The sequence below is a fragment of the Rhinopithecus roxellana genome, chromosome 8 (genome assembly GCF_007565055.1).
Source record: "Rhinopithecus roxellana isolate Shanxi Qingling chromosome 8, ASM756505v1, whole genome shotgun sequence".
Lineage (NCBI taxonomy): Eukaryota > Metazoa > Chordata > Mammalia > Primates > Cercopithecidae > Rhinopithecus > Rhinopithecus roxellana.
In genome coordinates, this window is record NC_044556.1 from 72,073,058 (window position 1) to 72,087,572 (window position 14,515).

At 41.3% G+C, this 14,515-nt stretch overlaps 1 protein-coding gene across 2 annotated transcripts in view; it reads left to right on the forward strand.

Annotated features, from left to right (window-relative positions):
• KCNH1 (potassium voltage-gated channel subfamily H member 1) overlaps nucleotides 1-14,515 on the forward strand; it is a 466,372-nt gene that overhangs the window by 319,876 nt on the left and 131,981 nt on the right. For both annotated transcript variants that reach the window (XM_010372506.2, XM_010372507.2), the window contains exon 8: nucleotides 10,919-11,118. In XM_010372506.2, coding sequence (XP_010370808.1) covers nucleotides 10,919-11,118 — 200 coding nt within the window. The remainder of the gene's footprint in view (nucleotides 1-10,918; nucleotides 11,119-14,515) is intronic.

Genomic DNA, 14,515 nt, shown 5'->3' on the forward strand with positions numbered 1-14,515 from the left:
CATGCTGCTTCCCAGAACAGCACATGACATATCTGAGCATTTAATGTTTGTTGAATTAAGACAACTGATGATAAAGTTAGTGAGGTAACACTTCCAGGAAATAATTAACTTTCAAGAAAATTCTTTAGTCTTTAATTATCCTGCTGTTAATTATTATTACTTATTGAGCATTATGTGCAAGATACTGTGATAAGCATTTTATATATTATTCCACTTATTAAAAAAATAAGGTAATTATTTATTATATACAAAGAAATTTAAAGAGAGTAAATGATTATCCTGAAGTGGGTAGTGGAGCCAGTATTCCAAATTGCAGCTCTTGTCTCCAAAGCATAGACTCAGCATTCTCCTGTGCATCCTCCTCCTATGCTGGATTGATCTGCTAGCATGGCAATGAGTAGATACTTCTTTTTCTTCCTATTGTTACTACTTGTATGAGTCCGTTTTCATGCTGCCAATAAAGACATACCTGAGACTGGGTAATTTATGAAAAAAAGTGGTTTAATGCACTCACAGTTCTGTGTGGCTGGGGAGGCCTCACAATCATGGTGGAAGGCAAAAGGCACGTCTTACATGGTGGCAGACAGGAGAGAAAACTTGTGCGGGGAAACTCCCATTTATAAAACCATCGTATCTCATGAGACTTATTCACTATCACAAGAACAACATGGGAAAGACCCACTCCCATGATTCAGTTACCCCCCACAGGGTCCCTACCACAACACGTGGGAATTACGGTAGCTACAATTCAAGATGAGATTTGGGTGAGGACACAGCCAAACCATATCACTACCCATTTCTGCCCAGGCAGTGAGTTTCTTGGCTATGGTTTTTAAGTTACAGGAAATAATTTAAAAGTTAGTTGCCAGTTACCATGCCAATATAAACTTTATCCTCACACCTACTCCATCAATATCACATTTGAAGAAGCAAAAGCAGTAACAACACTAAAGACCAAAAAAATTACATTAACAAAATTAGACGTGTTGCTCTTACATGGGCTGGATGAAATAGAATAAGGACTAAGTCTGGTTCTCAGGTCTTGTTCCCTACACCCTCACACTCTCCCCTTGTCTACACTTACTTTTCAGCCCCTCCTCATCCATGAATAGCTTCATTCAAAATCACTAAATGTGTAGTCAGTATTTTAGCTAATACGTCAAAGTTCTTAGTGTTTATGGATTTTAGAAATTCCTTTGAAGGCCTCTGTGCATGATGAGCTTCGTTGAAAGCATCTCTCTTCTGGACTCCAATATTGTTTGGCAATGATAAATTTTGAGTCAGTGCAATTAAAAGGCAGCAGTCTTTTAATTCAATTCAGGTTAGTGTTCTAGGTTACTGTCTTCATGACATGCTGTCCAATCTGCGTTAACTGTCATGATAGTTGACTCTAGGATGATTAATGGAAAGAGTAAATAACATTGGGAGTCTCTATGTGCCAGCTCAGTATTCTGGATACTATCACACAGTATCTGATTTAATTCTGCCAACAACCCAGGGGGAAGTGAGCAGACGTTTCTCTTTTTATTAGATTGACAGAAACAGAGGGAAAAGAAGTAAAGTTATTTGCCTCTGATCACAGAGTTCTAAGCAGCTGAGCTGGAATTTGAACCCAGAAGAGTATAACTCTGAAGACCCCATCTTTCCTTCCTTATCGAGAGAAATGTTGTGTGTGCAGAAATCACCTATAGGGATTTGCTTGGCTTCCCTTAACAGAGAAAGCAGAAAATTTAACTTGTGAGTTCCTTTTCTGCCTTTTTAGACTGTATTTGCAGCCGGGCGCGGTGGCTCAAACCTGTAATCCCAGCACTTTGGGAGGCCGAGACGGGCGGATCACGAGGTCAGGAGATCGAGACCATCCTGGTCTACAGGGTGAAACCCCGTCTCTACTAAAAAATACAAAAAAACTAGCCGGGCGAGATGGCAGGCGCCTGTAGTCCCAGCTACTCGGGAGGTTGAGGCAGGAGAATGGCGTGGACCCGGGAGGCGGAGCTTGCAGTGAGCTGAGATCCGGCCACTGCACTCCAGCCTGGGCGACAGAGCGAGACTCCATCTCAAAAAAAAAAAAAAAAAACTGTATTTGCTCTATCTCATTATTGACTTGGAAGTGAGAGAGTGTCTCTGGACCACTTTGAGTGCTCAGTGCCAATGTTGTATGTGTTAATGACACTCTCTCCTGCACCCTGCACAGCCAGCAGCACAGCTACTTAATGAGCAGTTCATCCTAATCAAATGACTAATGGGGAATTAAGGATGATAAGACTGGAGATTTTGTTTTAAGGGAAATTCATATAAGAGTTATTTTCTTTTTTGGCAAAAGAGGGAACAAATTAAGTCTCCTTAAAATAAGCAGCAGTAAGGTGTAATCTTAATGGATATTGAATTTCAGGCACTATCTGGCTTAAAAGCAGAGATTGGAAAGGGCTTCTACTTTCTCAGTTTTTCCCGTTGGCATCTATGAAATCTCAGGGTGGCAGGATAGTAGGAGTAGTAGAGTTGAAGTGAGGGGAGATAGAAAAAAACAGAGAGAGAGGGAGGGTGTTAAAGTCTATATTTAGAAAATATATAGTGGCTCTTAATAGGTAGTTACTTTTTCTTTTCAGTTTGCCTATCCTTATTCCAGAAAAAGTGATCAATGAATAATCCAGTCAGCCTTGGCTGTGAAGAGCAAGTCAAAACCAACATTTATGTTCATACAGCTTGACAACATATTCTGAAATAAAAGAAGGAGTTGCAATAGAAGTCAGAGAATCATCGTACCACTCTTCTCAAAGTTCTTAGCAGTGAAAGTATCACCTAGGATCTTGTTAGAAATATATATATTCTCTAGGGCCCACTCATGACCTACTAAATCTACTTTGGAGGTGAGACCCCAGAATGAGTTTAAAGGCTCTCCACATGATTCTGATACACACTGAAGTTTGAGAATGGATGATTTAGTAGATACAGTGTGTGGCTGGAGTCAGACAGATCCTGGGTTCTGGCCTTGCTACATATTGCCTTATTTCTTTGATCTTGGACTTAAGTTTCCTTACCTGCTAAATAGTGACAGTATCTACCATGAGGTAGTAGTGTTATTTATCATTACTGTTTTGCTCTGAGCGCTTATCTTTGCAGGTTTGGTAACCATTTTTCACTTTCATATGGGGAATGTTGGGCCAAAGCCAGTAATTCCTGAAGACTTTGCAAGTCATTGATATTGCTTTTGCTGTAATGGCTGGCTGAATGCACATGTTTCTATCTGATTACCCCGAGACCCCACAAAAGCAACAGTAAAGGGGAGTCCTTTTTACAAGCATAAATCCATAAAGACAAAAAGAATGAGAAGAGAGACAACAGTAACACAAATCTGAAAGCTGGAAAGCAATGACTGACTTGGTAGACCCCATAAAGCTGAACCCTAATGTGACACAAGGGAAATCTGAAAAATAATTTGATTTGCAACACAGCTCCCAAAAGATTTTCACCAGAACCCCCACTCAACTATTAGTGACGTAAGTACCTCTACAAGTGGAGGTGAAGGTAGAGCTAAGAAAAAGGGGGCGGGTTAAAAATTTGCTTAGTAAGTATTTAGGCCCACAGATGTCTTCCTCATTTTGTGCAGTTGGGTCATTGCACTTCCTGACATTCATGAAACCTGGTCTATTCTTTAGAGGTAGTCTCTGGACTGGGAGACAACAGGCACAGTGAAACAGAGGTACTATATGAAAATAAGAATTAAGGGAAACTTTGTACACTGAATATTGAAACCTTCAACCTTTCTCTCCCTCACTTAATTGCTGAATATTGCCAGCATTCTTGACAGCAAATTGAGTCTTCTCTGAGCAGTCCAAAAAGACAATCCTAAAGTTGGTAGCATCATGGATTCTTCAACACAAACTCTAGCCAGGTCAGTCTACAGTGAATTCTCACAGTTGACAATGTCCACTCATTCACTTAAAGCTTTTAATCAGTTTTCTAGGGCCCCACTCTTAAATATGAGTGGATATCTAAAGATTACCATATATTTCTATGAAGAAAGGCAGACAAACATGCACATAAATAAATGAGGGAACAAAGACCAAACGAAGAGAAGTAAACTCAAAAATAGACCTATCATTGATATCCTTTGAGAAAACAGGAGAAGATACTACATCTAAGAAACAACAGAATGCAAAGGAACATTCAGACAATGAAAAAAATATCATGGAAATTAAAAGTATAATATCAAATGAAAATTCAATAAAAACAGCAGAAGCTGAAGAAATTTCTCATAAAGTGATAGAATTAGGAAGAGAGAAAAACAAAATTAAATTAATCTAGGAGCCCAACATCTGCATCACAGGAGGCCAGGGAAAAGAAAATATAGAAATGGAAGGGAAGAAATTATCAAATAATCCAAGAAAATTTTCTTGAAATGAAGGGCATACATTTCCAGATTGAAAAGGTTTAGCACAATGGATGAAAATGGAACCATAGCAAAAAGGTGCATTATTATGAATTTTCAGAACCTTGTAGAAGGAGTTTCTAGAGAGGAAAAAAAAACAGGTTATAATATGAAGGACAAGGGATCCTACTGGTTCTGACTTCTCAAATCCCAAGATAAGACTAGAGAAATGCCTCCAAAATTCAGAGAGAAATGATTTCCACTTTAGAATTCTACACCAAACTAAGCTATTAATTGAATATAAGAGTAGACATGTTAGGTCTCAAAAAACTTTGTTCCCATATATCCTTTTTCAGAAAGCTCTTAGAAGATGTCTTATTAAAAAGAGGGAAAGGGATAAACCAAGAAAGAGGAAGACAGGAGATGCAGGAATAAGGGGCTCTAACCTAAATAAGTGAAGAAACGTCCTAGGTTGCTGATAAAGAGTGAGAACTAGAAATAAAATTCTAAGCCCCTTCACTGACTGAACAGACCTCCTCTTGGCCAAGGGGACTTCAGAGAAGCCTTGGAAAACTGAGTTCCTAGTCATAGTAGGATGAGAGGTTAAACATGCCTTGTTATAACCCTTATCTCACCAAATGCCCTTAGTCTTTCCTCCCTAAGACTAAACAGAAACCAGCCCGTTTGAAAGACTCCACCACTGATAATCACTGATGCTGCTGCTCCCTTTTGTGGTTTTCACAAAACAGCTGAACTGCATTCCTTCCTGATAAGAGACCACTCACTACAGAATGGTTCTGGCTAGTCTCTGGAGGATGCACAGTGAGGGTTTTCATGTACTCTGCTTTACAAACGCGATCCTTGGTTCATGTTAATGCTGCCATTTTTTGAACATGGGTCCAATGGAGAAACATGAAGCTCAGCTGTTCACATGCATGTTTCTCTTTTTATGAATATTCATGATCCCTCCTATAGCTTATTTAACATGTATATATTTGGCCTCCCCATTCACCATAAATCTTTGTCTTATTCTTCTCCCTCTTGAAGTGTCTGGTTCTGGCTTCTGGCTGAAGGCTATGCTTCCCAGCCTGTCAGAATAGCCCCCTGCAAGCTGCAATCCTTTATGAGAAATAAAACTCTCCAAATTGATGAACCTTGTCATTTTAAGTTCACAGGAAAGAGTCACACAACTGGCAATGGCACAGTTCAGAAGCTTGCAGGAAAAATTTAAGAAAATGAAATTGATAAAGATACGTGTTTTTGCTACACCCGCCTCCCCCCTCCCCCACCCACCAAATTCCACACAGCTATTTCTAATTAAGGGCTGGATAATACCATCTTTTTTTTTCTTTCTTTCTGGATAGGAACCCGAGCTCTCGCTGTGATATAGTATAAACTGTAAACCACTCAAATATGAAAGAAACCTCTTCTTCTCCAAATCAGCATTTTGCCTTGAGGTTGGGGGAGGTCTCCTTACTTTCTCAAAACAGAAAGACTCAAAGAATCCACATTTGGAGCCATCCATAACACCTTGTGCCCTGGGAGGTTCATGCTGGCTTTTTTACTCTCCTGACAGTGGCATTACAATATCTCTCCCTTCCTCTCCACATCACACTCATATATCTATTCAGGTGACAACTGGACTTACATGTCTTCTCTCCCACTTAGGTTTTTAGCATTTAAGGTATAATGCTTTATATATAAGATACCAATATAAATTAAATGTTACGTGCATGAAAAACATGTAATCCCCCTTCATATAAAATTAGGGGCTGGGCATGGTAGCTCACACCTGTAATTCCAGCACTTTGAGAGGCTGAGGTGGGAGGACTGCTTGAGGCCAGGAGTTTGAGACCAGCCTGGGCAACATTGTGAGAGCATGTCGCTGTTTTTTTTAAAGAGGAAAATAAATTAAGGAAGGGGCATTAAGAGGAGAATTATCAACATTTAGTGTAATAATATTTCATAATAGTAATCATAATTGAGCAAGGGCCTCCTGAGGACCCCTAACCTTCCAGAATGCCTCAGAAGCAACCTAGAACAAGAGCAGCCCTGAGCTGTAAATGATGGTTGTACATCCCTGCTTGACGTCTGACCTGCTGCCTGGTTCTCTCAGATCATGGATAAGAGAGTTATTCTTACTATATTGATTTGGTGTAACTATTGTTTTAGGCTCAAGATTAAATTAATTTTCTGGCAGCCATTCTAAAAGAGGCATGTATACTCTTTGCCTGTGACCCCTGGTTCATTGTGAATCAGAAAACAGAGCTGAAGCAGGACTGCCCACATAGGCTTGTTCAGTTAGAGTCATACTGACTGGAAAAAGACAACTAACCCATCTCCTGGGAGGATGGTTAGTTCTGACCACACTTCATTCACTATTGGCATGGAGGAGGCAGAACCTTCAACTGCATTGTTATGAGGCTATCTATGAGCTTAGAAGAGCTAGTGTCTGCTTTTTGTCTGGCTCCTTTTGTTCAGATTGACACCAGTCCCTGGTACTTTTCCAGAGAACTCTTTGATCCTTGTTTCCAACTCTCTTTCGGTGGATTTGTGTCCTCAGTCCTTCTCTTATCTCTAGATCCATGCATTTCTCTCTTTTTTGCCTCCCATAGTATGTCAACTGAATCAGAATCTTATTCAGTACCCTGAATAAGATTATTTGGAAGAAATGGTTGTGGTACATCCATACAAGGAAGGAACTATTGATACATGCAGCAACTTGGATGATTTTGATGAGTGAAAAAAGACAATCTCAAAGGGTCACATACTTTGTGATTCCATTTCTGTAACATTATTATTATTATTTGAGACAGAGTTGCTTCGTTAACCACCCAAGCTGGAGTGTAGTGGCACAATCTCAGCTCACGCAACATGTACCTCTCCCAGGTTCAAGTGATTCTTATGCCTCAGCCTTCTAAGTAGTTGGGACTACAAGGTGCGTGTCACCATGCCTGGCTAAACTTTTTTTTTTTTTTTGGTATTTTTAGTAGCAACAGGGCTTTGCCATGTTGACGAGGCTGGTCTTAAACTCCTGGCCTCAAGTGATCTGCCCACCTTGGCCTCCCAAAGTGCTGGGATTATAGGCATGAGCCACTGTGCCTGGCTTTTATAACATTCTTAAAATGACATAATTATAATAAAGGAGAAAAAGTTGTGATTGCTGGGGGAAGCATGCCCATAAAGGGGAAGCACAAGGAGATCTCTGTGGTGATGGAAGAATTCTGTATTTTGAATGTAGTGCTGGTTACATGAATCTACACATATGATAAAATGACACAGAAGTATACATATACTTTATAGCAATGTCAGTCTGTTCTTGATACCATGCTGTAGTCATGTAAGATGAGAGAAACTGGGTGAAGGGTACGCAGAATTTTTCTGTACTATCTTGGCAACTTCTTGTAATTTCTTTTTTTTTTTGAGATGGAGTCTTGTTTTGTCACCCAGGCTGGAGTGCAGTGGTGTGATCTTGGCTCACTGCAACCTCTGCCTCCTGGGTTCAAGCAATTCTCCTACCTCAGCCTCCCAAATAACTGGGACTACAGGTGTGAACCCCCATGCCCAGCTAATTTATATATATATATATATTTTAGTAGAGATGGGGTTTCACCATGTTGGCCAGGCTGGTCTTGAACTCTTGACCTCAGGTGATCCACCTCCCTCAGCCTCCCAAAGCTTCTTGTAAATTTCTAATTATTTCAAGTAAAATGTTTGCTTTTCTTATTTAAAAAGAAAAATGAACTATTATTAAACAATACATGCAATAACGTGGATGAATCCCAAAATATGCTGAATCAAATAAACCAGTCAAAGAAGAGTAAAAAAGAAAAAATATAAATACAATGAGCTACATCAAAGCTAAAAACTTTTGTGCTGTAAATAATACCACAAAAAAGTGAAAAGACAACCCATGTGATGTGAGAAAGTATTTGCAAATCATTTATCTAAGAAGGGATTTGTATCCAGATTATATAAAAGATTCTTACAACTCAACAATTTAAAAAACCAATTGAAAAATGGGCAAAGATTTGGTTTCTCCAAAGAAGATATATAAATGACCAATAAGCACATGAAAAGAAGCTTAACATCATTGGCTGTTATGGAAATGCAAATCAAAACCACAATGAGATGGCAAGTCACACTCATTAGAAAGAAAAAGACACAATAACAAATGTTAATGAGGATATTGAGACACTGGAACTCTCATATACTGCTGGCAGGAATGTAAAGTGGTGCAGTTACTTTCGAAATCAATTCTGCAATTTCTCCAACATGTTAAACATAGTAACCATATGACCCAGCAATTTCACTCCTAGGTATAGAAACAAAATAATTGAAAATATGTTCACATAAAAACTTGCACACCAGCCGGCTGGGAGCGGTGACTCATGCCTGTAATACCAGCACTTTGGGAGGCTGAGGCGGGCGGATCACGAGGTCAGGAGATCGAAACCATCCTGGCTAACACGGTGAGACCCCCGTCTCTACTAAAAAATACAAAAAATTAGCTGGGCGTGGTGGCGGGCGCCTGTAATCCCAGCTACTCGGGAGGCTGAGGCAGGAGAATGGTGTGAACCCGGGAGGTGGAGCTTGCTGTGAGCCGAGATCGCGCCACTGCACTCCAGCCTAGGGGACAGAGCGAGACTCAGTCTAAAAACAACAACAACTTGCACATGAATGTTTATAATAGCCAAAAAGCAGACACAACCCAAATGCCCATGAACTGATGAATGGGTAAATGAAATGTGGAATATCCACATAATAGAGTGGTGTTCAAATTAAAAAGGAATGAAGTACTGATACATGCTGCAACATGGGATGAAGCTGGAAAACATTATGTTAAGTGAAAGAAGCTAGTCATGGAAGGCCGCATGTTGTATGATTTTAACTTATATGGAAATCAGTAAAGATAGAAAGTAGGTTAGCAGTTGTCTAGGGCAGGAGACTTAGGAGGAAATGGAGAATGATTGGTAATGGATATGGGATTTCTTTTGGGAAGAGTATATTCTAAACTTAGATTGTGGTGATAGTTGCACAACTCTGTAAATAGACTAAAGACCATTGAATTTTGTGGTTTAAATGGATACATTTTATGGTGTATGAATTATATCTTAATAAAGACGTTAAAAAGAGTACATACTGTATGATTCTATCTCTATAAAATTCTAGAAAATGAAGGTTAATCTGTGGTGCCAGAGGAGAGATCAGTGGTTGTTTGGGGATGGCAGGTGGAAAGCAGGTGGGGATAGGAGGGAGGGATTACAAAGAGGCATGACAAAGCTTTTGTTGGTGATGGATATGTTCACTATTTTGATTGTGGTGATGGTGTTATTGGTGTACATATGTCAAAACATAGCAAATTATATACTTTAAGCATGTACAGTTTATTATATATCAATAATAACTCATCTTTTAAAAAGCCAGAGCAAAAATGTGTGAAATTTGACAAATATCTGTTAAGTACTGGTATAGTGTTAGATCCTAGAGATACAACGGCAAGGAAAAGAAGGGTTCAGCCTTCAAGCAACTCACACTGTCAGGGAACAGGCAAAGAAAGAAGCACATGATTGCAAAATGGTGTCATATGAGTTCTGTAGAAATATGCCCGGTAAATCATGGTCACACTTGTGGTGACAGATGGAGGGCAGAAGGTGTTTAGGAAGACTTCCTGGAAGCAGTAGCTCTTGAGCTCAGCATTGAGCAATGGAAGTTAGAGGTAGAAGGTGGGATTTTGTAATAACAGAATGATCCTTCTTCCTAATGCAAATGTAGGGGGAGCTGTAGTAGCGCATAGTACATACTTGTTATGTCTCAAAAGGGACTTGATTTTATTCTTACCATATTAAAGCTATGTTTTTCCTCAGGAGCCACATCACAGTGAAGCAGATCGTTGCACTAACAATAAGTGCAAAACAAGGATATAACATCCTTCACTGCCCTCTGCAGACTTGCTATTATTTATTTATTTGTGATTATTTATTTAAGGCCTGTCATTCCTGCTCTGTTTTTAGCTCTGTGAGGACCAGGTCTGACTGTTTATTTACCATCCTGTCCTTGGCAGGTAGCATAGTGCTTGGCACATAGCAGAGCTTGATAAAGATCATTCACCAATGGGTTTGGATTTTGACTGGTATGGAGCACATAGGCACACATTTGACTAGTGATCTCAGGCATGGCTCAAACTTTTTATGACAGAAGGTATAAAATGAAGCAGTACAACTCACCCCCGCCCCCGCAACCCACCGCCTAGCCCCCACTGCTGTGTCTTAGTTCTGTCCCCAGCCATGCCAGCTCCCATCCACCCTAACCCTGCCTCCCACAGGTTTCTCCTAGTAGCTTGGTGTTAGGAGGCTCTTTCTTTGCATCCATGCCCCAGAAGCTCCAGGTGTGAGGGTCTCCTGAGAATAGTCAGGGCAATCTGCACTGGGGGTGGGAGGGGGAGGCAGCTCTGGCCATTGGCCTACTCTGAGCAAGCTGAGCTTTCTGGAACCCTGGCTTAGGGACCACTCACATGTTATTTCTTCTCCTGCTCCTCCTCCTCACCTCTAGCACTTCTCTATGCCACCATCTTCGGGAATGTGACGACCATTTTCCAACAGATGTATGCCAACACCAACAGATACCATGAGATGCTCAACAGTGTTCGGGACTTCCTGAAGCTCTACCAGGTGCCAAAAGGATTGAGTGAGCGAGTCATGGATTATATCGTGTCCACTTGGTCCATGTCCAGAGGCATTGACACAGAGAAGGTAAGGGGGGTGAGGAGCTCAGGGAAACCATTTGTCTCTTGCTTTCCCTAGGGGTGTTGAGGCTTGCCTAGGACAGTGCATCCCAGATCTGGCTATGCTCAGAATTCACTTGGGTACTTTGGGATTCCAGGTCCTACCTCCAGAGGTTTTGTTTACTTCTAGATCAGCCTTACTCCAAGACCAACAATCAAAAATCATTATTTAAGAAATTAGAAAAGCAGGGTGTATTTCCTGGAGAAGAGAGGAGCTGGAAGTTTAACTGTCCAGGGTAGAATTTCCCAAACTTGGATGATGATAAGAATCAGGGCCATGACTAGAGAAGGGAGATCAGTATTGCCAATTTTCTTTTTACCCAGACTTGAAGATAGCACAGCAGTGTTACTGATCTTGTCTTCATTCAAACTTTTGGTATTTTGTTCATCGTGGATTTTTTTGCATTAACCTTGATTTTAAAAAAATAGCATTAAACTATGATTTATCTTGATTACTGACTTTTTTGGCATTCCCTTAATTTTATGTGCCCAAGGCTGTTGCCTCACTTAGCTCACCCTTATCTTGACCCTGATAAGAATCCCATGATGTCAGGCCAGATGCAGCAGCTCATGCCTGTAATCCCAGCACTTTGGGAGGCTGAGTCAGGTGGATCACTTGAGGTCAGGAGTTTGAGACCAGCCTGGCAACATGGGGAAACCTCATCTCTACTAAAAATACAAAAAATTAACTGGGCATGGTGGCATGCGCCTGTAGTTCCAACTATTCAGGAGGCTGAGGCAGGAGAATCGCTTGAACCCAGGAGGCAGAGGCTGCAGTGAGCCAAGATAATGCCACTGCACTCTAGCCTGGGCAACAGAGCGAGACTGTCTCAAAGAAAGAATCCCGTGATGTCATCATTAAAAACAATCCCAGCCCCCATCCCAGATCTGTGGAATGAGAAGTCAGGGGAGGTGAGGGAGCATTTTTAATAAGTGCCTTTAAAAACTATCCCAGCCTTCAGCGGATCTATGGAATGAGAACTTAGGGGAAGTGAGAGAGCATTTTTTTTTAAGGAGTTACTCTTTTTTTTTTTTTTTTTTAATTATACTTTAAGTTCTGGGGTACATGTGCAGAACGTGCAGGTTTGTTACACAGGTGTACATGTGCCATGAATTTTTAACAAGTGCCCAGGCAACCCTATTCACCAGACAAGTCCAGGAAACAGTGATCAAGAGTTTGTGCCTTCATCATCAATTGACTTGACCAGAACATCAATTAGGCATCTCTCTGGTTATTTGTTTTCCCACCTGTAAAATGGAGAGGGTGATAAATTCCTATTGTTCTCTAATGGTTGTGTTATTCTAGATGCATTTCAATAGAGTAATGAAAATTTGGTGGTACTGGAAATAATAGAGAAAACATACAGTGGACTTCCTATTATTCACTTATGAATTTTCTTTAAAAAAGATTTAATCTCAGATCTATTGAGATTAAATCCATTCTCAATGAGATTCATTCTCTGCTTCTCAGTCTTTATCGAGTCTGTTTTTTATCACCAGTCTGTAAGTACTCAGGGCATACTGATTCTTTCGACTGTTAGAATGAGGAAAACAGAAAGATAACACGATTGCAAAAATACCTAATGACACATTGCAAACCAAATTCAGCTGGCTTTGGGATCAGCTACTTATGTTCCTAGTCTTCCTTCATTAGAATTGTCAGTTGAGGGTTGACAGTTTAAAAGGAAAAATTGAACTGAATTTAATCCTCAACTTGAACATTACTTTGGTTTTGCTGACTATTTGCCATGATAACCATAACACCACTACTACAACCTCAGCTACCATTTATTGAACATGCATTAAGAACAGATATTTGTTTTGCTTCTTCTATATGTCTGGTCTTGCACTAGTGTCTCACTTAGCCTCCACAGCAACCCTGTTATCCCTATTGAAGGGGGTAAGCACAAGAGGCCCGATTCATTTTACTAACTGCCCCTGGTCACAGAATAAAGAATGGCAAAGCCAGGATTTGAACACCATTTTGTCTGACTTCAAAGCTTGTGCTTTTCCTACTATTACTTAAAAAAATTTAAAACATGTACTAGAGAGAAGGAGGATGAGTCCCAACAGAGTCATTCTAATTTCTTAGATGGGCAGGGCATCAGCTGGAGCTGAACTTAGTGGCTGCCTTTGCCAACCACCTGCCCCAACTACGCCTGTTGTTTCTGCTGTGTTCTCTCAACAATGCCTGTAGGTTCTGTGGGTTCCTGGCAGCTGATGGAGCAGAAAGGAACTTTGATCTCTCTGCCCTAGGGCTCCTTTTCCCAGGCACCAGGATGCCTTTGTAAGTCTGGTTGTCTGGAAAGAAGCCCTTCCCCACCCTCGCTGTAGGGCTGGCTGGGTGGCTGCCCATGGGAGACAGCACCGTCAGCATTTGCCCTCTCTTACTCTCCCTGCAGATCTGTCCTGCAGATCTGCCCTCACTTTCTGGAAGGGCTTTGGGATTTACCCCAGCTCCTGGTCCAGATGGAAGAGGGAATAGCCGTGGACCCAGCTCACTCTGGAGCCCAGTCTGTCCTGGGCTGGCTGCTCCTCTGGGCAGGAGCTTGTGGCAGGCAGCTGCTGGGGAGAGAGCAAGTCCTGTCGTCCTATACCTCTCCACATCTGCCCCTACCCTCCAATCTAAGTCAGAATGGTCAGTGATAACCAGGGAGCCAGGGCATGTGGGTGGTAGTGCTGGGATACCCCAGTTTTACCAGCTATTGGCTGGTGACTTTGAACACATCGCTTGTCTCTCTCCAAGTCTGTTTTTATGTCTGTACACATGGAAACATGATCTTTAAGACTAGGTGACCTCTAAAGCCCTTTTTGCTATGACCTTCTGGACTTCAAAGCCTCCCTGAAATTGCTGCTGCTGCTGCTGCTGCTGCTGCTGTAATGACAACATCAAAAATGAGAGCTCACAGGCATTGAACACTTGTATGTGTCAGGCATTATACCAGGATGTTCCACACAACAGCTCATGGAATCCTCAGAAGAATTCTATATGAAATTTCAAAAAAATGAAGACATGGGGAGAGGAGCTAACTATTGCCTCACATTCATGCATCTAGTGAGTGCTGAGGCTGGGACTTGAATCTAGTTCTACCTGATCCTAATGCCTCTTCTCTTACTCAGGACTCGTATCCTGCCTAGCCTGGAGGAGATTCCACATTGACATCTCCCTTTAGCCTTTGAGACCTTCAAGGAAGAGTAAGGATGGTCTCTTCTCAAAACCTAGCAGTATGAAAGGTGGCCAGAGCCGGAGAGGGTGGCTGTGGGGTCTCAGAGTTGAGACCTCCCCACTCCACTCAGAGAAAGGAGTTCCAGACACCCCACCCACCTCAGTGTGGAGCCAATAGATGGGAAGAATGATGGAAATG